We start from the raw sequence: 23,044 nt of genomic DNA, 5'->3' as shown, positions 1-23,044 counted from the left end.
CTTTGTGAAAGGGTTTGAGGATAAAATTATCATTTTTTTTATTGAGTAGAAACTAGAACAAAGAATCAAAGCTGGGTGGTGGTGGAGCATGCCTTTAATCCCAGCACTTGGGAGACAGAAGCAGGTGGATCTATGTGAGTGTGAGGTCAGCCTGGTCTCCAGAGGGAGTAAGGACAGGTCACCAAAGTTACACAGAGAAACCTTATCTCAAAGAAAAGAAAAGAAACAGAATCAAGACAACAGGAGCTGGAAGGATAGCTCAGCAGTTGGGAGCACCTGCTGTTCTTAGACTGTGACTGAGTTTGGCTCCCAGCGCTCAACATGGTGACGCACACACCAAACATTGGCATGCACAGGGTGCATATACATGCAGGTCAAACACTCATATACAGAAAATACAATAAAAATCTAAAGAAAAAAAGTAACATGCTCCCTGGAGACTTTGGATTGCTCTGGCCCTGCCCAGACCCTGTCTCTGGCTTCCCACCTCCTGTGTGATGAGATAACACGTTCTGTTGTTCTGTGGAGCTCCTTGTTCTGCAGACCTAGGAAACATCCCCACCTAAATAGTCTGTTGGCCAGCAGTGCCGAACACCTGGAGGCCTGAGCTACACATGGTGGTGGGTACCATTTTCTCATCTGTGACAGCTTCCACCCGAGCAAGTCCCCACTGGCAGAGAGGGGGCCACACAGGGCAGTGGGATCCCTGGCTATTGGGCAGGAAACACTGGTGTCTCAGAGTGTGCTCGGGGAAGATGGGAGGGGGATTAGTATAGTGAGGTGTGTGGACGGGACCTACTTCTCACGATTTCCATGTAAGGAAATTGAAGAAAGCCATCACGTGTGACCCACAAGTTCAAGTGGAAAGAGGATATTAGTGGGTGTAACCAACCCTGACTCCAGAGGAGAATGAGGATGCATCTCTCACTGCTCAGAAAGCAGAGGCTGGAGAGCCTTCCCGGCCGGAACCCCGTTCTGTTCTCTACCAGGACTTGTACTCTCCAAGGTCACCTGCCTGGCCCGTGTCCTGAGGAGGGCCGTGAGCCGAAGGTGTGCAGAACGATTACCAGGGGGACTCAAGCTCAAGTGCTGACTTCTGGGCGATCAGCCTGGGACTTCTCAAAATCCGCACTACCTGGTGTCCAGTCTCTGCCTCAGTCAGCCTGGTCCCACCCTAAGGCGAAGGCGGGACTTGATTAAAGTTCTATAACAGCGTCTTGGAGGGCGTGTCCTGGGTTTGACTCGAGACATCCCCGCCTTCTAGTGACCCGCCCCTCACTTAGGCCCCGCCTTCACCTAGGCAGGCTGCCCCTGACCGCTGCAGAGCGCTCAGGATGCCCCGGGTGTCCGCGGCCCTCCGTGGCAGGGCAAAGCCACGGGGACGTGCCGGGAACGCCACGCCGGCCCCAGGGAACCAGACAGGTGAGGACTGGGGCCGCGGGTCTCAGCGCCTTTTTCATAGACGGAGAAGCGGAGGGGCGAGGGGCTGCCGTGCTGGGGACCGTGTCCAGGAAGGGGGCGTGCGTCGCACCGCCAAGGCCTTCTCGAGAAGGAACTTTCCCGACTTCCCACCGATGCAACAGGCGACCCCTAACTGAGCCGAAACCGGCAGCTAGCGACTCGAAACCAGGCGGCGGGCATCTCCTAGCGATTGCACGAGTTCGGCGATAGTAGCCCCGTCGCCGTCCCGAACGCCTGCGGAAGTCGAAACCAGCTTCACCTGGCGGGGTGCGCGGCCCGGGGGCGGAGGGAGCTGCCGGGGTGGCCTCTGGGTGGGAGAGAGGTGTTAATCTTTGAAGTTCTTCGGTGACTACTCCAACCTCACTTTGTAAAACGGGAAAGTGAGCCTGTGAGAGTGGAGAGGCTGAGGTCATCCAGCTGCCCCGGCCCTAGGTTGCGCCAGGCTGTCAAGAGAGGTCTCTGGAAGGCGGCAAAGTGACTTTTAGGTGTGTCGTTTCTAAAATGTGCTTAAGAGGGTTTTGTTTTGCTTTTGGTGTTGGTGGTGTGTGTGTTGTGTGTTTTGGTTTTTTGAGACACGGTTTCTCTGTAGCTTTGGAACCTATCCTGGAACTAGCTCTTGTAGACTCAGTGCTGGGATTAATGGCTTGCGCCACCACTGCCCGGCCTCTTTAAAAGGGTTCTAATCTCAGTTTTGGTAAATCTGAGAAACAACCAAAACTGAACCTCTCATTTCTTCCAAGAGCTCCATCCTGTGCAGCCAGGAGGTGTCTCTGAGGAGGGCTTGGCCCCATTGCTCTGGAGATAGCATTGCCCTCACCTTAGTGTTGTGGTTCTCAACCTTCCTAATTTAGCCACGACCCTTTAATACTGCTCCTCAACTTGAGGTGACTCCATAACCATAACATTATTTTGTTGCTATTTTGTAACTGTAATTTTGCTACTGTTATGAGTACTGTGTTTTCTGATAAATATCTGTGATTTCTGATAGTCTTGTGAAAGGGTCTTTCGACTTCCAAAGGTGTCCAGACACGGGTTGAGAACTGCTGCTTTAGTGGATTTGATTTGTCTGATACTGTGCCAGCGGGCCAGCAACCCCACAGGTGTGCTTAGTTTTAGCTTCCTAATTGTTAATCCACAGGATTACCTGTGTGTTTATGGAGACCAGCCCTGGGTCTGGTAGTACTGGAGAAAAGGGGCGTTCCAGTGGTGAGCACCTTCTGCCTTGAGGAATAGGTCACCAACTGGAAAAGGTGGCCGGAGGGTGGCCTGAGGCCCTGCTGACTTTGCACATAAAAGACTATTTGCATAGGGAATCTCAGGAGAAGGTCAGGAGACTTTTGGTTGTCCCTGGCCCTGCCTGGCTTCAGGAAGAATTAGTGTCCTCTCAGTACGCCCAAGTCCCCATTGTTTGAGTTTTGGTTGCGTCCCCTCACACCTGGGATGAGTCCTACCCCGGTGCCTCAGTTCCCTTAGGAGACACAAGGTGAGTGCTGTGTTCTTGCCCCCAGACTGGGGGCAGGGCTAGCCGAGTACAAAGAGAGTCCTTGTCCTTGAATAATGCAGTAGTGGGACTTCCGGCTGCCTGTCTTATTTGTTTTATAGGCTGGGAAGGCAAAAGAAGGGGCCTGAAACCTCTTGGAGATAGTTTGGTGCTGTCAAAAGGAAAAAAAAAAGATAATTGGGATGTTAAATTATAGTTGGCTCCTACAATCTGTCGAATGGGCATTCTGAAGGTCAGGTCTCCTGTGGGTAGGAAAGGCAGTCGTGAGGGCAAGAGTAGAGTGTTGTTATTGTCCCCCCCCCCCGCCCCCCCAGCCAGGGTCTCCTATCTGAACTGGAGGGAAGGTTTTCCTCAGCCCAAGGGCAGCTCCTGAACTCCCTAGTCCAGGAGGTTTTCCAGGAACACAGGGTTCCAGTGACTGCAAGCCACCTTCTGCTAACTCCGGAAGGAACCTTGAAAAGTACAAAAAGAGAAGCTCAATGGATAAGGGGTTGGTGGGCCTTTTGAGTGTCCTCTTGACCTCATCCTTGAAGCCTGCTGTGCCTATATTATGTAGGGTAAACTGAGACCCAGTGATAGCATGAGCCTCAGCATGAGGCTCCCCTCCCCTTGCCATATACTCCCCCAGAAGATTCAGGGCTACATTTCCCTTAGTTAGAATATTCTGTCTTGCCATGGAAGGGAGCCCACAGCTGATGATATGGACCCCAGCCTAGTTGGCCCATGGTTTCAGGGGCATGGGAAGATCGGTTCAGAAGGGACAGATGGCTTCCCAGGGGAAACACGGCCAGGCTTTGGGCCTTGCGTACTCAGTGTTAGAGCCGCATGTTGTCCTGGCTGCTGGTGTCTCAAGGTCCCTGCTGTCAGTGTGCCTGTGTATGTGCAAGTCAGTCATTGCAAAGAACTTTGAAACAACATCACCACCACCACCACCGTGATTCACATTTGGCATTTGGAGAGATGCAGACCCAGAGAAAATTATGTAAGGACTCACTGGCAGGTAGGAACACAAGCCTGGCCACCAAGTCCTGGCGAGGCTGTGCCCAGAAGCCCGCCTCACACAGCCTCTGCCAACATAAAAGGGAACTTATTAACAAGGTCAGGGTGAGGGGGCTGTGGGCCCCAGGAAGGACAGAAGATGCTGGTCCCCGCCTATGGTCCAAGGTTCCAGATAAAAGATTAACAAACAAGGCTCTTTCTCCAGGCATCCGGCTGGCCTCAAGGACTGGGGGAGGAAAAGGGAGGAGGAGAGGGGCCTCTCCCAGATCCAGCCCTGTGCATCTCAGGGTAGAAGGATCTGGGAACACAGCTACTGCATGTGGACTGGATTGAGATGTCAGGTGGGCCAGGCTAGAGACTCTCTCATGGGCTGGGAGGGTCACCTTGCTGTGCCTATCTGTCCTCTGTTCCGTCCTGAGCCTAGAGGACCAGGCTGGGTCGTGTGTGTTTTTCATATTAGCATTAATCCCATTTGTTTCTTTTTTTTTTTTCTGTTGCTTTTCACTCTCTTGAAGATTTCCTTTCACATGGAACAAAAAGTGCCCACGCCCCAGAGTTACTGAAGTAAAAGCTGTACCAGAGCTGCCCAGAGGAGCTACGGTCAGATGCATAGACATGATGGACTGTGGGATACCCTGTGTCCAGTGTCCAGGGGCAGTTCCCAGAGAGGGCTGAAAGTCACCTGCTGTCACCTTAGCTGGGTGCCTGCCTGGGAACATGGGGTGTCTTCACATTAGTTAGGAAGTAGTGTACCCGCTGGAGCTGGGCTTGGTGGGACGTTTTGAGCAGTGGAGGGGCGGATGGGCTTGATTCTTAGACCCTAGGCATAAGGAGTCTGTGGAGCATTGATGAGGAGTAACTGTGGGTCTGAAGATTAAGTTTGGAGGTCTATCTCTAAGTACCCTTTGTTTGTTTGTTTTTCCAAGACAGGGTCTCTGTGTTTAGCTTTGGTTGCCCTGGAACTCTGTAGTTCAGGCTGTCCTCGAACTCAGAGCTCTGCCTGCCTCTGCCTCTCAAGTGCTGGGTCTAAAGGCGTGTACCAGCATGCCTGGCTCTTGGAAACGCCTTGAAGCATCCCTTGAAGAGGTCTACTTGTGTCACTCATGCTGGTCTTGAGCTCTCGGCCCTGCCTGCTCCAGCCTCCTGAGGGCCTGTGCCACTGCATCCAGAGAATCGCAGGCCTCAGACTTTGACAGCATTTATCTCTGCCAGCCCGGTGCCGTCTGTGCAATCATTTAAAGGCCACTCGAGGCTGAGGAAACCCAGGTGCCCACCCTGGTGTTTGCCTTGAGCAGACCTGTAGGCCTCAGCCTCCTCATCTAGAAGATGAGTTTACCCCAGAGCAGAATCTACTAGCCTTGCAGGCCCAGGGATGGGCAAAAGGAAGGTCCCTTGTGCTGTGGACTCGGGAGATGGAGACTGTGCATGTGTGTGTGCCTGCATGTGTTTTCGTACCTGTAGCACAATTAATAAGAACCCAGAGACAGGAATTGGGGTTCAACCTGAAGGTTAGAAAAGCAAAATAGTCAGCCACTGGCTCTTACCTCTACCTCAGTCCAAAGTGGCGACCCTGCCTCCAGGAATCTCAGAATGAGACTGTGTGAGAGATGTCTCCTCCCATCTTATTTTCTCTCTAGGGCTGGGATTAAAGGCATGTGCCACTACCAGTTTTGGCAAACTAGTCTCACTACTGGGATTAAAGATGTGTGTCACCACTGCCTGGTCTATAAGGCTGATCAGTGCAGCTGTTTTATTCTCTGAACGTTCAGACAAGTTTTATTTATTAAAATACAAATAAAATATCACCACAAGCACCCTTAGTCTGGAGTGCTTGAGACATGGCTTAAATTCCTACTTGAGGGATGCAGTTCAGTTGGTGGAATACTGGCCTAGCATGCATGAAGCCTTGGTTTCCAACTCTGGCATGGCACAGACCCAGTATGGTGGCACACCTAATCCTCTCACTGGAGAGGTGGAGGCAGAGGGTTAGCAGTTGATTTGCTACACTGTGAATTCAAGGCAGCCTGATGAGACAATGGATCAAGTTCCACTGAGGCAGGTTCTGTGAACCAGCCCTACCCTCCCAGGACCCAGTAGGGCAGAATACCCATTTTGCAGGTGGGGAAGTCTGAGGCCAGAGTGAAATGTGGGCTGGAACTTGTTCTTGAATCAGATCCAGGAGCCCAAGTGTCTTCCCCTGCCCCAATATGGGGGAAAAGTCTGGGGACTTGTTTTGGGGAGACATACCCAGCCAGGGCCACTTTCTCTGTGCTTCCTTCAGCTTGTTTAAAGAAAGTTGGGTCTACCTGTTTCGAAGTCTCCTTGAGTAACACAAAGGGGGCATATCCACACTGTCCACCCCCGTCCTTTGCCCAAACTCCTCTATTTAACTTTTTTTTTTTTTTTTTTTTCCGAGACAAGGTTTCTCTGTAACATTGGAGCCTGTCCTGGAACTAGCTCTTGTAGACCAGTCTGTCCTCGAACTCAGAGATCCCCCTGCCTCTGCCTCCTGAGTGCTGGGATTAAAGGCATGCACCACCACCCCCCCCCTGGCTCTCTAACTTTTGAAATGGAAGAACAGTGGTTAGGAGGCTGGACTCTACCCGCTGTGAGTTCCCTAGAGGGCTGGTAGAAATGCCATGTTTGGGACCAGGACTGCCCTTGAAGCCTCTCCATCCTGAGTCTGCCCCAGGTTCTTCTCTCCACCTTGGCTACTTCATACCTTCTGCTCCGGGGCTGCCATCCCTCTGGTTAGACTTCACTAGAGGTGTTTTCCTGCTTTTATTTAGCTCTTCAGTTTGACACAAGTTCCTGGGCTTCTGATAGCCTGTCTGGCAGGGCTAGTTGGCCCTCTTTCCTTGGTCACCGTTGGTAACTTCGCCCTTCATCCCCCACAGTTGTGAGGCTCCATGACAAGGCAGGAAATCTGCCTTTTAAGATTCGTGACTGTGAGGTATACCAAGGCCTACAGCCGCTAGCTGAGGACAGGCACCCTGTCCCAGCAGAGCCCTCCCCACAGCACCGGATGTGGCTGCTGACAGACATAGTGTGAACCAAGTGGGGACATTGCAGTGCCCCACCCTCTCTGCAGCTAAGACATATTTAGGGGAAGTGGACCACGGGGTGGTTTCCTTGATGGGCCACAGACTTCTCTTCGTCCAGTCCTCTCGCATCGCTGCCTGGTGTTTCATCTGCAGGTGATGATACAAGCCCAGGGTAAGAAGTCCCCAGGTAATAAAGGCTGCCCTGAGCTAGGTCCCCTGGCTCCACAGTCGGGGCTAGCCCAATTGTGGTACAGCCCTCATTGGGGCTGTAGTCTGTCATGGCCATCCTGTGTGGCAGATACTTCTGCTTCTGGACCCTTTGTGATGAAGTTCTAGTTTAGCAAAGCCCTGTGCTGGTGGGCCACTATGGGTGTTGCTACCCACCCCCACCTCGTCTCTGTCTGGCTTGTGACCAGGCTGGTAGCAGGTGGTGAGGGTGGGCCTCTGCTCTGCCAGCTCAGCTGCAGAAGAATGCAGAAGTTGTGACTCTAAATTGAGGACTAGGAAGTGTTGGCTGCCTGGCATCCTGGGGAAGAGCCCTGGGCCTGGCTAATGTCTGCCCAGCCATGTCTACCACAGCTCCAAAATCCCATGTCCACTTCCCTGGCCAGGGGATAGATAGTGTGTTTCCACATTCCAGGATTCTGAAAAGGCAAAGCAGGAGCATGGACCATGATTAGTCCATGAAGTCAGCTTCCTTCGGTCCTGCCCTGATATCTGTGGAGACAGAGTTGATGTTTCATGGAGCGAGATGAGACCCTGGAATTAAGAGTTCAAATTATGGCCAGGTGGTAGTAGTGCATGCCTTTAATCCCAGATCTCAGGAAGCAGAGGCAGGTGAATCTCCGTGCGTTTGAGGCCAGACTGGTCTATGGAGAGTTTCAGGACAGCCAGGGCTACACAGAGAAACCCTGTCTCAAAAAAATAAAATAAAATAAAATAAAATTATGACCGTACCTGTGACAGCTAGTGACCCAAAGCCAGTGAAGCTAGTATGGGTCTTCATGCTCTCATGAGAAGCATTTTACCGGCTGAGCCAGCTTCTCCCTGGTCTTTCTGTGTTCCTGGTTGCCTCCTAACTTTTGCTATGATTTGTGGCTGCACATTAGCATGTTTGTGCCTTGATGGGTGAATCAGCTTCTTGCTAGAGTGTGGATGCTTCCCAGATTCTGGCTGTCTCTCCAGGCTCTGAGGCGACCTTCTGCTTCCAGGAATGGAGGTAGCATCATGATGTGCATCATGTGAGCCCGCACACTCACCAGATGCCATCCAGGACGGCTTGACCATCACTGCAACCCAAAGAGTCCCTTTTCTGCCCCAAGGGGTGCTGGGTTTCGTCATCATCGTCATTGGTTGTGTCATGCTGGGACGGAACCCACCCAGAGCCTTGATGTTAGGCCAGTGCTCTGGCAGGGTGACACCCCCATCTCATTTGTTTTCATGGTGAACAGCCCTTGCAGCTGAGTCTGGTGCCTCACATTTAACTTCAACACTTGAGAGGCAGAGGCCTTAGGATCTCTGTGAGTTCGAGGCTAGCCTGATCCACAGAGTAAGTTCCAGCACAGCCATGGCTACACAGAGAAACCCTGTCTCAAAAAACACAAAAACAAAGCAACATAAAAAATAAATAAATCTTAGCAACCTTGCCGAGGGAGAGATCAGCTGTCATTCAAGTTTCTTGGCTTGCTGTGTGGTAAGCATGTTTTTGTGGTTGCTAGCTATTATATCTCTTGTATTCCTTGCTTACACATTAGCTCAATTTTAAAAGAAAATTCTGTGTTTAACTCTCATTGGTAATATCTCTTTGCAAATCAAAAAGATTGGAGTTTTGTTTACTTTCTAAATCTCTTTCCTTGTTTTGTTCATCTGAGTTAATGTTTATCTTTCTGTTATTAGGAGAAACATCGCTTTTCTGGTCTGTCTCTCTCTCTCTCTCCCTCCCTCCTTTAGAACAATGCTTATCTAATCATTGTGTATTGAGGGCTGAGGCAGTTCCTCTCTTCCTCTGCTCACTGCAGCCCAGCCTCACGGCCACCTCTTTCTCCAGGCACCTGTGCTCAGCTCCATCCGCCCCCTCGAGGCACCTTGCAAGTTGTCCGTGGAGATGGCACCTCACTGGGGACTGTGCTCATGTTCCACTGCCCCTCTGGACACCAGATGGTGGGGTCTGGCCTCCTCACTTGTGCCTGGAATGGGAGTGTCGTCGACTGGTCTTCAGGAAGCCCTGTATGCAAAGGTAACCGCCTCCCCCCAGGTGCCCCAGCTCAGCTGCTGGTGGGCTGGTGAGATGGGGACCCCAAATACTGTTAACACTGAAGGCTATTAATCATTGAGGATTCTTTTCCCCCTGTTGCCTACTACCGTGACTGAATACAGATGTCAGACCCAGGGGCTGGCTTCCATTCTGCCGCTGCCCTGACTCCTGACAGGTCACTCACTGTCATCTGTGATGAGGAAACAAACCCTACCGGCTTCCTTACTCACTCTCCCTTCATGATTGCCTCAGACATCCCCTGAAGGATGTTTTATTCTAGGTGCCAAGAATTCTAGGAATTGGGAGTGCGAGGGTGAGGGTTGTGCCAGCCCTGGATTCCCTGTCTCAGGGGAGGAAGATGCACTTTCTAGTTGTCCAGCTGTATGTGTAGCACAGGCAGAACCTGTCTTGATTGTCCAGTGCCCATGTGCCAGGACCTGGTGGCTTTCTCTTTTAGCTGTGCCGCCGCACGAGACCTTCGGCTTCAAAGTGGCAGTGATCGCCTCCATCGTGAGCTGCGCCATCATCCTGCTCATGTCCATGGCCTTCCTCACCTGCTGCCTCCTCAAGTGCGTGAAGAAGGGTGAGCAGCGACGTGTCGACAGGTACGGTGGCAGGTGTCCTTCCAGGAGGTGGGCCTGTCTGTAGGGTTGCTGACCGCACCTGCTAGGTACCCTAGGGCAGTGTCTGAGGGTCCCACAGGCCCAATCTATTCTTGTGGGTACTGTGGCTCTTGTGATTCTGGGGCGTAGAGCTGGGCTGTGAAGGCACAGGACTTGTGTATGTGGGGAGGGCGTCTTTCTGTCTGTCTGTGTGCGTGTGCAGTCGGTCATGTATGAACATGGGTGCATGCATGTGGAAGTCACAAGACAACCTTGGGTGTCTATCCGAGATTTTCCCTTCTGCCCTTCTTGTATTATGTGTCCAGCTTTTTATCTGAGCTCTGGGGATTTGAACTCATCCTGTCCTCATACTGCACAGCAAATGTTTCCCCCACTGAGCCATTTCCCTGTGCACATGCGGGGGGGGGGGCACGTAGTGAGCTTGCACACACATGTGACAGTCTATTATGTCAGCGACATTTTGGACTGCCACAGATAGATGCTCCACCCTTCAGATGGGCATCACTGTCCTCACAGATTGGGAGCCTAGGATTACAGGTGTGCACCACCACACCTGGCAGTTTCGCTGTGTTAAAATACACACACACATAAATTCACTGTGTTACTCACTGTTAAGGATGCTATTGGGGCACGTGCAGTGGCTCATGGGTAAAACACCCTGCTGTCAAGTGTGAAGATCTGAGTTCTATTCCTGGAACCAGACAGTGGAAGGAGAGAACTGACCCACAGATTGTCCTCTGATCTCCAAACATGCCCTGTGGTGCATGTGCCTCCACCCACAAAATAAAAACATAATTTAAAAAATTAGGACCCTGTATATGCTGTTCAGCACTGCAAAAACAAATGAGTGAAGAAACTAATTTTTTTTTTTTTTTTTTTTTTTTTTTTTGGTTTTTCGAGTCAGGGTTTCTCTGTGGTTTTGGAGCCTGTCCTGGAACTAGCTCTTGTAGACCAGGCTGGTCTCGAACTCACAGAGATCTGCCTGCCTCTGCCTCCTGAGTGCTGGGATTAAAGGCGTGTGCCACCACCGCCCGGCAAGAAACTAATTCTTTAAAAGCAGTGCTGTTTGCTCTGTGTCTCAGCGCAGTGCTCAGCGGTCAACACTGCCTCGTGCTAGAAATGTCCACCTCTTGTCTGCTAAGCTGCTTTTCACTGGAGCCTACGTGCTTTTCTCCGCCCATGGCTGTTATATCCAATAGCCCAGGTGTCCCACTCCCATGCCTAAACGTGTCCTGCTGCTGTTAGCTGCCAGCCAGAGCCAAGATGAGCTGTGTGAGGTATTTCTGCATGTGCACAGCCGGGAATGAGGGGCCCCTCAAGGTCTTTTATCCTGCACTCTCTCCTCCAGGACGGCACAGCTTTGGTACCAGCTGAGAGGTGAGGACCTGGAGACGGTACAAGCTGCCTACCTGGGCCTCAAGGGACACAACTACAACAACAGCAGCAGCACCGGTGGCGCCGGAGGTGGTGGCGGCGGAGGTGGTGGCGCCGGAGGTGGTGGCGGCGGAGGTGGTGGCGCCGGAGGTGGTGGCGGCGGAGGCAAGCCAGGAATTCAGCACAGCCAGGCCCATGACAACCACAGCTTCGCCACGTGGGTTACCTTGGTCACAGACTGGGGGAATGTTAGGGATACCCTTTCCCCAGCTCAATCTCTGCCAGGTCCTGGGACACTGGCCACCCCACATTCTGGGGACCTGAGTGCACCTACTTCTCTGATGCCTCAACTCCCAACCCCAAAGCTGTTTCAGTGTCCTGCCCTGACTGACATTCACCCCTGGCTATTGCTCTATCTAGTATGATCACCTTGAGTTTAAACTTGGTGGGATGCGGTAGCTGGCAAAGATCTTGTGCCCTCCGATTGTGCTGTCTGCTCTGCCAGAGTTCCTTGCCTTCCTCTCTCTTGGGTCCCCATGTCCCCTCACTTTCTCTTTCACCTAGTTCCAGGTAGGCAGCAGCGATGGCTCTTTCTCTCTTGAAATGCTTTATCTTTTTTAATGAACCAGTAAAGGCACAATCCTTCTTGGTCTCTCTGATAGTCTCCTGTAACGTAGGCTGACCTCAGGCTTGCTCTGGAGCTAAGGACCTGAGAATGACCTTGAACTCCTAGTCTGCCCACCTTCACCTTCCAAGTGCTGGAATTACCTGTAGGTGCCACCATACTTGCTTTGTGCAATGGTAGGAATTGAACGTAGGGCTTTCTGCATGCTGTGCAAGCACTCTTATCAACTTAACCATCTCCTTAGCCTTTTCTGACTCTAGGATCTGGCTGCCTGGATGGTAGGTAGAGTAGAAACCACCTCCAGGGTTATGTCGCATTGGTGTATCTGCCTTTGCACTCAGCATCTGGCCTCTGGGCTCTAACCGGGAGGAGGCTTCTGTCCTCTGCGGTGTGCACATCTGAGTTTCAGGCTGGAGGTCTCGTATAGACAGACACCCTGTCCTAATTGGAGTTTCTTATGACTGGTGAGACGTGATCAGAAGGCAAGTTGTGGAGGGAAGGGTGTATTTGGTTTACACTTTCGTATCGTGGTCCATCACTAAAGTCAGGACAGGAACTCAAACAGCAGGAACCTGGAGGCAGGAGCTGGTGCCGAGGCCGTGGAGGGTGCTGCTTCCTGGCTCGCTCCCTCTGGATTGCTCAGCCTGCCTTCTTATAGATGGCACCACCCACAATGGGCTGGGCCCTTGACATCAATCACTAATTAAGAAAATGCCTTACAGTCAAGATCTTGTGGAAGAATTTCCTCAGTTGAGGCTCCCTCCTTTCAGATAACTCTAGCTTAGCATGGTGGATGCTTATAACCCCGAGCCTCAAAGCCCCTGGCCTTGGGTTCCCAAGAAGAAGGGTGCTCTAGGCCTGGGGCCATCTGCCCCTCAGGCAAGGCCCACACTGCCTGGGTATTGAGCCGGCCTCTGCTCTTGCTGTTGGTACATATACTCTAACAAGTGTTGCCAATATGTGTAGTAGTGTTGTTCTAAATTCTTCCAGATGCTTGCTGCCTTCCTAAATGAGGGTACTGAATTGTCCCCATTTATTGTAATGTTAAAAAACTTAATGCTGTGAGGCAGAGGCAGGAGGATCTCTGTGAGTTCGAGACCAGCCTGGTCTACAGAGCGAGTTCCAGGACAGGCTCCAAAGCCACAGAGAAACCCTGTCTCGAAAAATCAAAAAAAAAAAAAAAAACTTAATGCTAGCTGGGCGTCATAGCACATACCTTTAATGCTAACACTCCTTAGGCAAGAGGATTTCTGTGAGTTTGAAGCCTGTCTGGTCTACATATCTAGCTCTAAAACAGTCAGGGCTACATAGAGAGGCTGGGCTGTTGTTCTCTATACTCTGAAACAGCCCCAGAGAGTTTGTTTTCTATGGGCGCTGGGCATGAGAGAGCTGGGGTCCAGGAAGAAATTGCTCTTGTTGCAGGGCTTTCTGGGGGGTGGGCGCGTCTGTTAGAAGGAGATGGCCCCATGGGCAGTGGTCTAGCCTGAGTCTGTTAAGGTCCTGGGTAAGTCCAGAGAAAAGCCTTCCTTCTCCAACACGTGCCTCCTCTTCTCACAGAGACCTCAGCGACATCAGAGAGCAGGCTGGTGTGGCCCGCAGTGTGGACAAAGACCCTTGGACTTTTGGGATGGGAACTCCGAGCCCTGGTGGCTCCTCCAGCTCTCCATGCACTTACGTGATGGTCCATGCGATGAACTCTGCAGGGCCGGCCCCTGGAATGCCTATGAGGCCCAAAGTCTACCTTCCAGGGTGACCACACTAACCAGAGGCCTGCAACTCAACACTTGCCCAGCTGGAGATGGGCCAGGGAAGTCACTTCCAGATATAGGGAGCTCTTGGGAGCCTAGCTGACATTAAAGGCTGGGGCCCCAGCAGGGAACCGTCTGTCCCGGAGGAGACCTGTGGCTGTTCAGGATCCACACTCATTGAACTGCTACGGGAACGAGGTCCCAGAGAAGCTGCGCCATGACCAGGGTTCTTTTACAGAGACTGAAAAATTTTAAGCAGATATAGTTTTGCATAATAGAATATGAAAATGTTAATAAAGTACTTTCAGCAATACAGGTGGCCAGCACCTCATTCATGGCCTGCAAGCAGGGACCCCCTGGACTTTCATCTGTAAATTGTAGGTGGGAGAAATAAATGTGTTTTCTTTGCATAAAAACACAAAGGTGGGCATGGGAGTGGTTCAGTTGGCAGAATTCTTGTCTAGCATACAGAATCCCCTGCACCATATTAACCAGGTAGAGTGGAAAGAAGAGGATATGAGTTCAAGGCCATCCTCAACCACGTACTAAGTTCAAGGCTAGCCTGGGCTATAGGAGACCCTGTCTAAACTATAGAGCTGTGCAGTGGTGCCCACACGCCTTTAATCCTAGCACTCGGGAGGCAGAGGCAGGTGGATCTCTGTGAGTTCGAGGCCAATCTGGTCTACAGAGTGAGTTCCAGGACAGGGTCCAAAGCTACAGAGAAATTCTGTCTTGAAAAACTGAACCTCAAACTCGGTCTTCATAAACCTATCTTGTGTTCTTACTCCCTGGAGCTCTGAGCTTGTTGGAGACTCTTAATAGAGTCTGATGACTTAAGCACACTGAGCGCTGGTTACTTACAGGTCTGGGTTTGCTTCTGGCATTCAGGGAGAACCTTCTCCCTTTCATAGCCCCCTCCTTCAAGGTTCCTTATAGCCTGGAGACTGGTTTCCAAGGTAAGCTCCAGGTAGAGGCTGTGGTTGCCTTGAAAGTCACTTTTTTTCTGTCTACAGGCACTTGTACTTATGTGTACATATACATAATTTTAAAACAACTTTTTTTACATACTTGTGTCCTCCCACAGTTAGGGTTATGACCTGTCTCTAGCCATTGAGAAAAGTTAGTTTGTCCTGTGTCCTTCCTGTGTGTTTGAGCCATGAATAAGAACCTGAAGAAGTAGTCAAGAGGAAGCTGGAGCAGCTGTCCTTGCCTGCTAAAACCATGGTTATATTTTCTTACATAACAGTAATCATGTACCTGGTAGAAGTCACATTGTCCTTCTGATGAATGCCCCATAATTTACATTATATAAAATATATTTTCTACACACATTTATAATGTAAATTATGTATCCTGGCTAAAAAGACACCGGATGTTTGATATTCCCAGGTGTCACACACCTTTGTCCTGATGACCTCTTGTGCTGCAGATTTCCAGGGTCGGAATTCAAGCCAGCGGCATGTCAGATGGCAGACTCAGAAGTGCTCTCCCTGCTTTGCTGGTGGTAGAGAGCGGTGTTCTGAGGGTCCATCCTCAGTACATTCCAGGGTAGGGGTGTGTGGATTAGAAATGTTAGACAGAAAAATATACAAGAAGAAAGACAGGGACATGGGATAGAGTTGGTTAGGCAGCCCAGTGAATACCAAATCTGCCCACGTTTATGTTTCATCGGCTTTATACAGCCCAATCCAAAGAGGAGGGGAAGACAAAAGACTACCTTTCCAAAATGCAAGGTACAAACAAAGTGATTAGCTTCTCAAATACCCAAAGCATCAAGTAACCAGTTAGGTCAAAACATCCTGTTAGTAACCCTGAGGGAGGAGGAATAGGCCTGAACTCTGACCTTTTGTCAAGGTGGAAGGAATCTACGTGTGGGTTCCCACACTCAGCTTCAGGCTGGGTCTGCCTCGCTCCAATGGATCTGGACATTGGTCAGAAACAGCCCAGCTTTTCCCAGAACTTCGTCCACCAACCTGGACTTGGACAGCAAACGACTCTGGGTTCGGCTAAGTTCCAATCCCTGTTTCCTGGTAGTAATCAGGATGGCAGAGGTTGGACACCCCTGCAATTGGGTGCATAAAATTTTTTTAAAGATTTAATTTTTTTAAATGTGTATGAGTATTTTGTCTGTATGTATGTGAATGGACCATATGTGTGCCTGGTGCCCACAGAAACCAGAAGAGGGCAGTGGATCTCCCTGGAGTGGCACTTAAAAGAGTTGTGAACTATGTGGGTGCCAGGAACTGAACCCAGGTTCCCTGCAAGAGCAGCAGGTGCTTTAAGGCCCCAGCCTCTTTTTATTTTTTTTAGTTGAAGGCATTTTTTTCACTAATTTGGCTCACTTGCCTTGCTCAAATCCTCCTGCCTCAGTTTCGCAAATGACTGGGATGATAGTCATAAGTCATCAGGGACTTTACTATTTGATTTTTAGTTTGTTTTTGAGATGGGGTCTTACTGCCTTGCCCTGCTGGCTTCCAGTTTGTGTGTTTGAGAGACTGCCCTGCTTCAGACTACCAACTAGCTGGTACCATCCTCACTGTGTGACAACAGAGCTAGCCCAGCTCCCCACCTTTTAAAGTTTGTTTGTTTGCTTATTTATTTATTTTTGAGGCTGGGTTTCCTGAAGCTCAGGAATCCCTGAACTGAAGTTGACCCTGAACTGCTGATCTTCCTGTCTCTATCTTCTGAGTGCTACATTAGTTCATGTATTGCTAGGGATCAAAGCCAAGGTCTCACTAGGTAGATGCTCTACTAATAAGCCATCTCCTCAGCTCTCTGCTTCCCTTTTAAGGCTGAAAAATATTCCATTGTCTGGATGAACTTTTTTGTTTGTTTTGTTTTTGAGACAGGGTTTCTCTGTGTAGCTTTGTAGCCTGTCCTGGAAATCACTCTGTACACCAGGCTGGCCTTGAACTCACAGAGATCCGCCTGCCTATGCCTCCTGAGGGCTGGGATTAAAGGCATGGGCCACCACTGCCCAGCCTGGATAAGCTGCTTTTATTTGCTGGTTACCTGTGCATGGCATCAGCCTCTGCTACTGTATGAAATCCGCTCATGGATCTTGCATGTTGGAGAAGGCTGCTTATTGGTTCCCGGCCACCCGGCTAGCTTAGACCCAAAATAATCACACAGAAACTGTATTAATTAAATCACTGCTTGGGGCTGGAGAGATGGCTCAGAGGTTAAGAGCATTGCCTGCTCTTACAAAGGCCCCGAGTTCAATTCCCAGCAACCACATGATGGCTCACAACCATCTGTAATGCGGTCTGGTGCCCTCTTCTGGCTAGCAGGCATACACACAGAATATTGTATACATAATAAATAAATATTAAAAAAAAATAAATCACTGCTTGGCCTTTTAGCTCTAGCTTCTTCTTCTTTTTTTTTTTTTTTTTTTTTTTTTTTTGGTTTTTTCGAGACAGGGTTTCTCTGTGGTTTTGGAGCCTGTCCTGGAACTAGCTCTTGTAGACCAGACTGGTCTCGAACTCACAGAGATCCGCCTGCCTCTGCCTCCCTAGTGCTGGGATTAAAGGCATGCGCCACCACCGCCCGGCTAGCTCTAGCTTCTTATTGGCTGACTCATCACTGCTTGGCCTATTAGCTCTTATTGGCTGAGTGTTATATTAATTTAATCCATTTCTGTTCATCTGTATATCGCCACGTGGCTGTGGCTTATCTTGTAAAGTTCCCAGTGTCTATCTCCAGCAGCTCCATGGCTTCTCTCTGACTCTGCCCTTCTTTCTCCCCACCTAGCTCTGTTCCCCTATAGCTCTGCTATAGGCCGAAAGCAGTTTCTTTATTCATTAATGGTAATCACAGCACACATAGGGCAATCCCACATCACTTGCATGTACTGTAGAACACTTCCCCAGTTATCCTGCAGCGCCCTCACTTCAGCCAGCTCTGTGCTCTGATGTAGCCCAGTGGGAGAGCACACGTGAGTCTACACAAGGTCCCGTGTTTGTCAGCACCATGTGTGCATGCATGCACAAGATGACAATTGTTTATCTTTGCTGGCTAGTGCGTGTATAAACTGACAAGATGACCACTCCATGGTATGGTTAAAGAGAAGATTTTTATTGTAAATATGACAGAAAACAGAGGCATCTGGAAGAGTCTAAAGCAGACCTGGCCAGTGCTATCTGTGAGACAGGAGAATAGAGGAAACAGTGAGAGAAGACAGAACGGAGTAAGAGAGTGTGCACACATTGTGAGAAATAGCAGGATTATAAGGAAAATGAGGAGTTGGGAGGGAAGCCCATGAGCTGGGTGAGGTTTAGGGTAGGGGAGGAGATGAGAAGGGTTAGGATGCTAGCTAGCACGGACTTTGGCGTGTGGAACAGGTACTTGTGATACTGAGGGAGCCTGGAAGCCAGCATGAGCTTTGATATGCTGATAGGAAGCACAGATAGCCATAACTCCCTTCTGCCAGAGGTAAGGGAAATGACTCCTTTTGGTAGATGGGAACTAGTTTCACACGTTCTTGAGGGATGCTGGCTTTTACCTAAGCATCAGAAATTCTATAGTTCAGGTTGAGCTCATTGGGCTTCCTTTTGCAGTCTGGGGAACTTGAGTTTTCTTTGGAACAACCATTGAAGCTTTTTGTTAATGAGAAGTGGTGATGTAGTCTCTTCTGTACCAGCTTCTCAGCTGAAATTAGGATGTTGTTGGGGCCCAGGAGTCAAAGGTTGGTGGGGGGAGGGGATTCAGGCCATGGTAGGGGACATCTGTCAGAAGTATCTCATTTGCTGACCCAACCTGAAGAGGCAGGGAGCAGTCTCATAGGCTTTACAAAGGCTTTCAGCAAGTTCAGGGCGTGTCAGTTCATACCTGGGGCTAACATGTTGCAGACCATTTTGGAGCAGCCTTTAGGTCACAATGGATTCCTGGATGGTGTCTGTCAGCTGAGTGGAAATTTTCTGGGACAGATATACACTAGGGACTGAAGGTAAAGTTCAGGAGTTTAGGGGGAAATCTTTATTTTGGGTGTGTACTGTGGTCCCAATAGTTGGGGGTATGGAAGGGTCCCAAGACTGGGGGAAGGGAAGAGCCCACCCTCAGGGATAGGCAGTGGGTGGGAAAGCTTAGGCTGTTGATGACAGGAGTACTTACCTGGAGTCAGTTTCGCCTGTGACAAGTGGATCTCCAAGTCGCGACTCCCTGAAGCTTATATGAGCTTTTTCATGTCTATGAAAAGATAAAAGTTTTAGATGTATTAGCATGAGCACTGTCTGCAATCTGCACTGAAGTCCTCACTGTAGAAAAAGCAGTTGACAGTGTCTATAAACAGCTGGAGTAGACTCACACCTTTGAGTCAGCAGAAGCTTGAAGACCCAAAAGGATATAGTTCTGTGTTAAAAACATAAACACTGTCCTCCAAACAGGGCTGGATATATGTTTGCAGCACTGTGGGAGGACTTTTAAGTCTACATTTAGAAAACCACCAAAGGAAATTTAAAAATGTGAGCCTGTGATGATAATAGTAGCAAGAGCTTTAACCAAGGCTAGATTAATAACTCATCAGAACTACATTGATAAATATGTTAAACTGTGAACTTTTGAGGCCTTAATATCATGTATCATCTTTAATTCTCTTTTTTTCCACATACCTTAATTTGCTTCCTTAGATCCTCACAATTTACATAAATTTTAAACCTTTTTTTTTCCACTCAATCATTTACCACAGAGTCATAGGTAGTTGGTTACTGAGAGCAGTCATTGAAAAGCAAGTTCCTTTTGTAAGAAGAATTCTTAAGATGAGCCTCTCCGCCGATGCAAATAATTCCCATCAGACCAAATTAGACTGAATAAAAGATACCCATGTTTAATGCAGCGCTCCCAGGCGGCCAGGAAAAGCATGGCAAGGGGAAGAGAGCAGGGACGACCACGCAAAGCCTAGAGACCACGTGTGCCTTTTCTGGGCAGCGGCCTAAATAGCCTGTGGGGGTGGTCCACTGCTTGGTGGGCTTTCCTGGAGGTGGAGTCCTGACCAAGGCAACTCCCAGGGGGAGGGGGCTTCCAAAGATGGATGCTGAGTATTACACCTTTAAATAAAAGAATAGTAAAGAAACAGTTTTTTAATTAGTGAAAGCAGCATAATCGCTTGAGTTTTCACATGGAAACCCATTTTGTGCAACTCTTTTTCGGTGTGAAGCATGTCAGCAAGGTAAACCTGTCAGTGAGTCTGCCTTGCTCAGAAGGGGACCTACTAGTAACTCTAGAAAAAGCAAGTCCTGAATTTTACATATGAGATGGACAAGGCAGCTGCAGCCTTGCGGGAAGAAGCTATCTGGCTCAGGTCTGCTTGCTGCTGCTAACCTGATAAAGCTGTATCTTTCCCAGGTGCTATCAGCACCATCACAGAGATTTGAGGAGGTAAATTTGAGTAGGGAGTAGAATCCAAATGGTCTCTGTATCCTTTTAATGTCAGAGACTTGCCCTCTACCTGGAAAGCCATGGGGTCCTCCATTGTAATCACGCTGACCCTGGGACACAGGTCATCAGTCTTGGGATGTCACACAAAACATTAAGCCTTCTGCTTACACACAGAGCAGAATCGGCTTTCAGCCTCCAGATCCAGAAGGTCTGAGAGATTTTTCTCTGGAGGAGGAACTTGGGAAAACTGGCCTACATTGGTAAGGCAGAGTAGGGCAGTAAACCCAACGTGTCCACAGTTTGGCAGGGCCCTTGCAGCAGACGAGGCACGGGACAGTTCTTCGCCCAGTGGTCAGCATTACCACAATTGAAGTAAATTCCAGGTGGAGTCCATTGCTGCCCATCTATGAAGACAGCCTCAGCTGCTGCCACCAAAAGCTGGTACTTTTGTGCAGTGCACAATGCCTGTCTGCACTCTATGCGCTACCATACAGTTGCCGAGCTTCGGGCAAGGGCCTGGAGGTTGAAACACACAAACACACACAGACCTCTAGTCACTGGTAAGAAGCCCCTCTATTCAATAGCACCATGGAGGCTTATATACCCAACAGTCAAGTGGGCCAACAGGTGAAAGCCTTATCCTCTGATCCTCAAGGCCAAAGCAACACGTGCTTGTGAAGCAGAGCTGGTAAACAACTTTGACACAGCCTTTAGTAAAGATCGCTAGCAGGAAAGAGCAGCTGGAGGACTGGTTCCAACACTTTTGTCTATCAGGAAAAGTCTTCTTCAGTAAACACTTTCAATGCCATATTCATTGTATCTCTCTAGGGGTTTGAGAAGGACATCGTCTAATCAGTATACCTGGTTTTAAACAAACTTCTTTGTTCTTAGTTCCCTTCTTCAGGCTTAAGTTTCACACCACAAATCCTGGAAATGAGAGTATTTAGAGAACTAGACAAAATCAAGAGAAGGAGTGTGAGAGAAGCAGCTGAGACCCCTATTGGGCATAGTTTACTTTTTGGCTGTTTAAAACACATACTGTCTTTTCCTGTGCTGTTATGTTTTTGTTCTCCTTGTCACAGAGTCAGGTGACCTACCTGACCCAGGACAGAGATTTTGGAGGAAACCTTGAAACAAGCATGCTGGGGTCTGGAGAGAAAGGGCCATAGTCCAACTTTTTATAGAGTAGAACAACATAAAACAAAATTTTAGTATTATCTACACCCCAAAGACATCTGAATCTCTTAGAACTGAATTTAACAATCAGATGGTCTCTCCATCTGTGGAACAAAGAAGGCTTAGAGATAAGAGATTTTTGAGAGTGGAGAGCAAATAAAATTTAGAGATAAGGGACTTTGGGATCATTTGTTTGCATAGAAGTTGTTACAGTCTGTGAGAATTTGGAAATCTAGTGTGCCATCTTTGGCCACTGGGCTATACTGAGGCCAAGTCATTTGCAGTAAAACAGCGAGACTTAATGGCATCTCCGAGTTCAAGGAGGAAAATTGATTAGAGAAGGCAGTGGATATTCTGAATGGGAAGAGCCCATGGTTAGAGACAGGACCCGGCTGAGAATGGAACAAGCAGGAAAAAAGACATCTTTTAGAAAAGAGTGAAGGGAAGGTGGGAAAGGTTGAGAGGGGAAAGGGTCATGAACAGGAACACTGCTAGAGGAGGAATCCAACATCTTAAGAAACCCAGGAGGACATAGTGAAACTGCCCATTGTCCCTGGGGGACTTAAACAGCAGGCTCCAGTGGGAAGTTTATAGGGACAGAGACAGCTCAGGCAGCTCCTAGAGGGAGATGAAGAGAAACAAGTGGCTAGCCCTGGTTAGAGACAAGAGAAAGTTCCAGGAGGGAACTGAGAGGCCAAGCTAGAGAGGAGGCAGCCAAGAGCAGAGTGAGCTCCAGGAGTGAGCTGAAAATGTGGGGAGAAGGATCACGGATAGAAGAGAGAAGAGTAATTCCAATCTGGGATGTCCTCAAGCGAATCAGGAGACTTGTCAGAGAGAAAAATCTCAAATCACAAAGGAGAGGCTTCCCCTTCTATATGATGGGTACCATTAGCGTGAGACTGGGGCAACTTCTGTAGCAGTGGTAGGTCCCAGGAGCCAACTGAGACAGAGCAGGTGACTCCAAGTGACACTCAAGCACCAGGAAAGAGAAGGTGGAGGGAAGAAGCAGCCGAAGAGACAGACTCTGATATCTGGAGCTGACTATGATGGGTGGTAGAAGGCAGCGGGAACAAACAATCCGTTCCTCGGGAGAGTTAAATCAGCTGCTTGGTTCAGTTAGGAGAGGCCCAGTTCCTCATCCCCACTCCACCCCACCCCTGTGGTGTCTGATCACCCTGGCCTGCCCTCAGCATCTCCTGGGCCCCTGGCAAGAGTCTTCCTGCTGGACGGCTCAGTGGAGGACAGAGTGAGAGGCAGCAAGCTTTCCTTCATTACAAAGCCATTCCTCATAACCCACAAATCCCCTAATCCACTAATTCACAGATGGATTAATCCATTCGAGAGGGCAGAGCCCTAATCACCCCCTGGCAGTCCAATCTGGTCACACCTCATTGTGTGAATTAATCTGCATGAGTTTGAGCCGTGCAATGCAAACCCTAGCAGTTGCTTTAGCCAGAGTCTCCCCTACACTTTGCATGTTTGTGTGTATACATGTCTGAGGATGTACATGAGTTTGTGGGTGCATGTGAAGACTAAAATCTGCATTCAGATTACAGGCATATGCTGCCATTCCCGGGTTTTGTTTTTTTTTTTTTTTTGTTTGTTTGTTTTGTTTTTCGAGACAGGGTTTCTCTGTAGCTTTGGAGCTTGTCCTGGAACTAGCTCTTGTAGACCAGGCTGGCCTCGAACTCACAGAGATCCACCTGTCTCTGCCTTCCAGAGTGCTGAGATTAAAGGTGTGCACCACCACCGCCCGGCCCTATTTCCAGCTTTTTATATGCATGCTGTGGCTCTGAACTCAGGTCCTCATGCCGTGGGACAGGCTGACTAATCCCATCTCCCCAGCCCCATTCCTTCCCTTACT

At 49.4% G+C, this 23,044-nt stretch overlaps 1 protein-coding gene across 1 annotated transcript; it reads left to right on the top strand.

Moving 5' to 3' along the window:
- Positions 1-1,322: 1,322 nt before the first annotated feature.
- LOC121434144 (sushi domain-containing protein 3-like) lies at positions 1,323-13,932 on the top strand. Its single transcript, XM_041632965.1, has 6 exons — positions 1,323-1,422; positions 9,053-9,241; positions 9,717-9,864; positions 11,231-11,337; positions 11,392-11,473; positions 13,439-13,932. Exons 1-6 carry the CDS (start codon positions 1,335-1,337, stop codon positions 13,632-13,634), a joined length of 810 nt encoding a protein of 269 aa, XP_041488899.1. The 5' UTR covers positions 1,323-1,334; the 3' UTR covers positions 13,635-13,932.
- Positions 13,933-23,044: the final 9,112 nt, after the last annotated feature.

Source organism: Microtus oregoni, unplaced genomic scaffold, assembly GCF_018167655.1.
Source record: "Microtus oregoni isolate MIOR12 unplaced genomic scaffold, Mior012 000042F_ref0000377, whole genome shotgun sequence".
In the NCBI taxonomy this organism is placed as follows: domain Eukaryota; kingdom Metazoa; phylum Chordata; class Mammalia; order Rodentia; family Cricetidae; genus Microtus; species Microtus oregoni.
The sequence above is the reverse complement of the archived record's forward strand: the minus strand, read 5'-3'. Positions and strand labels throughout refer to the sequence as shown.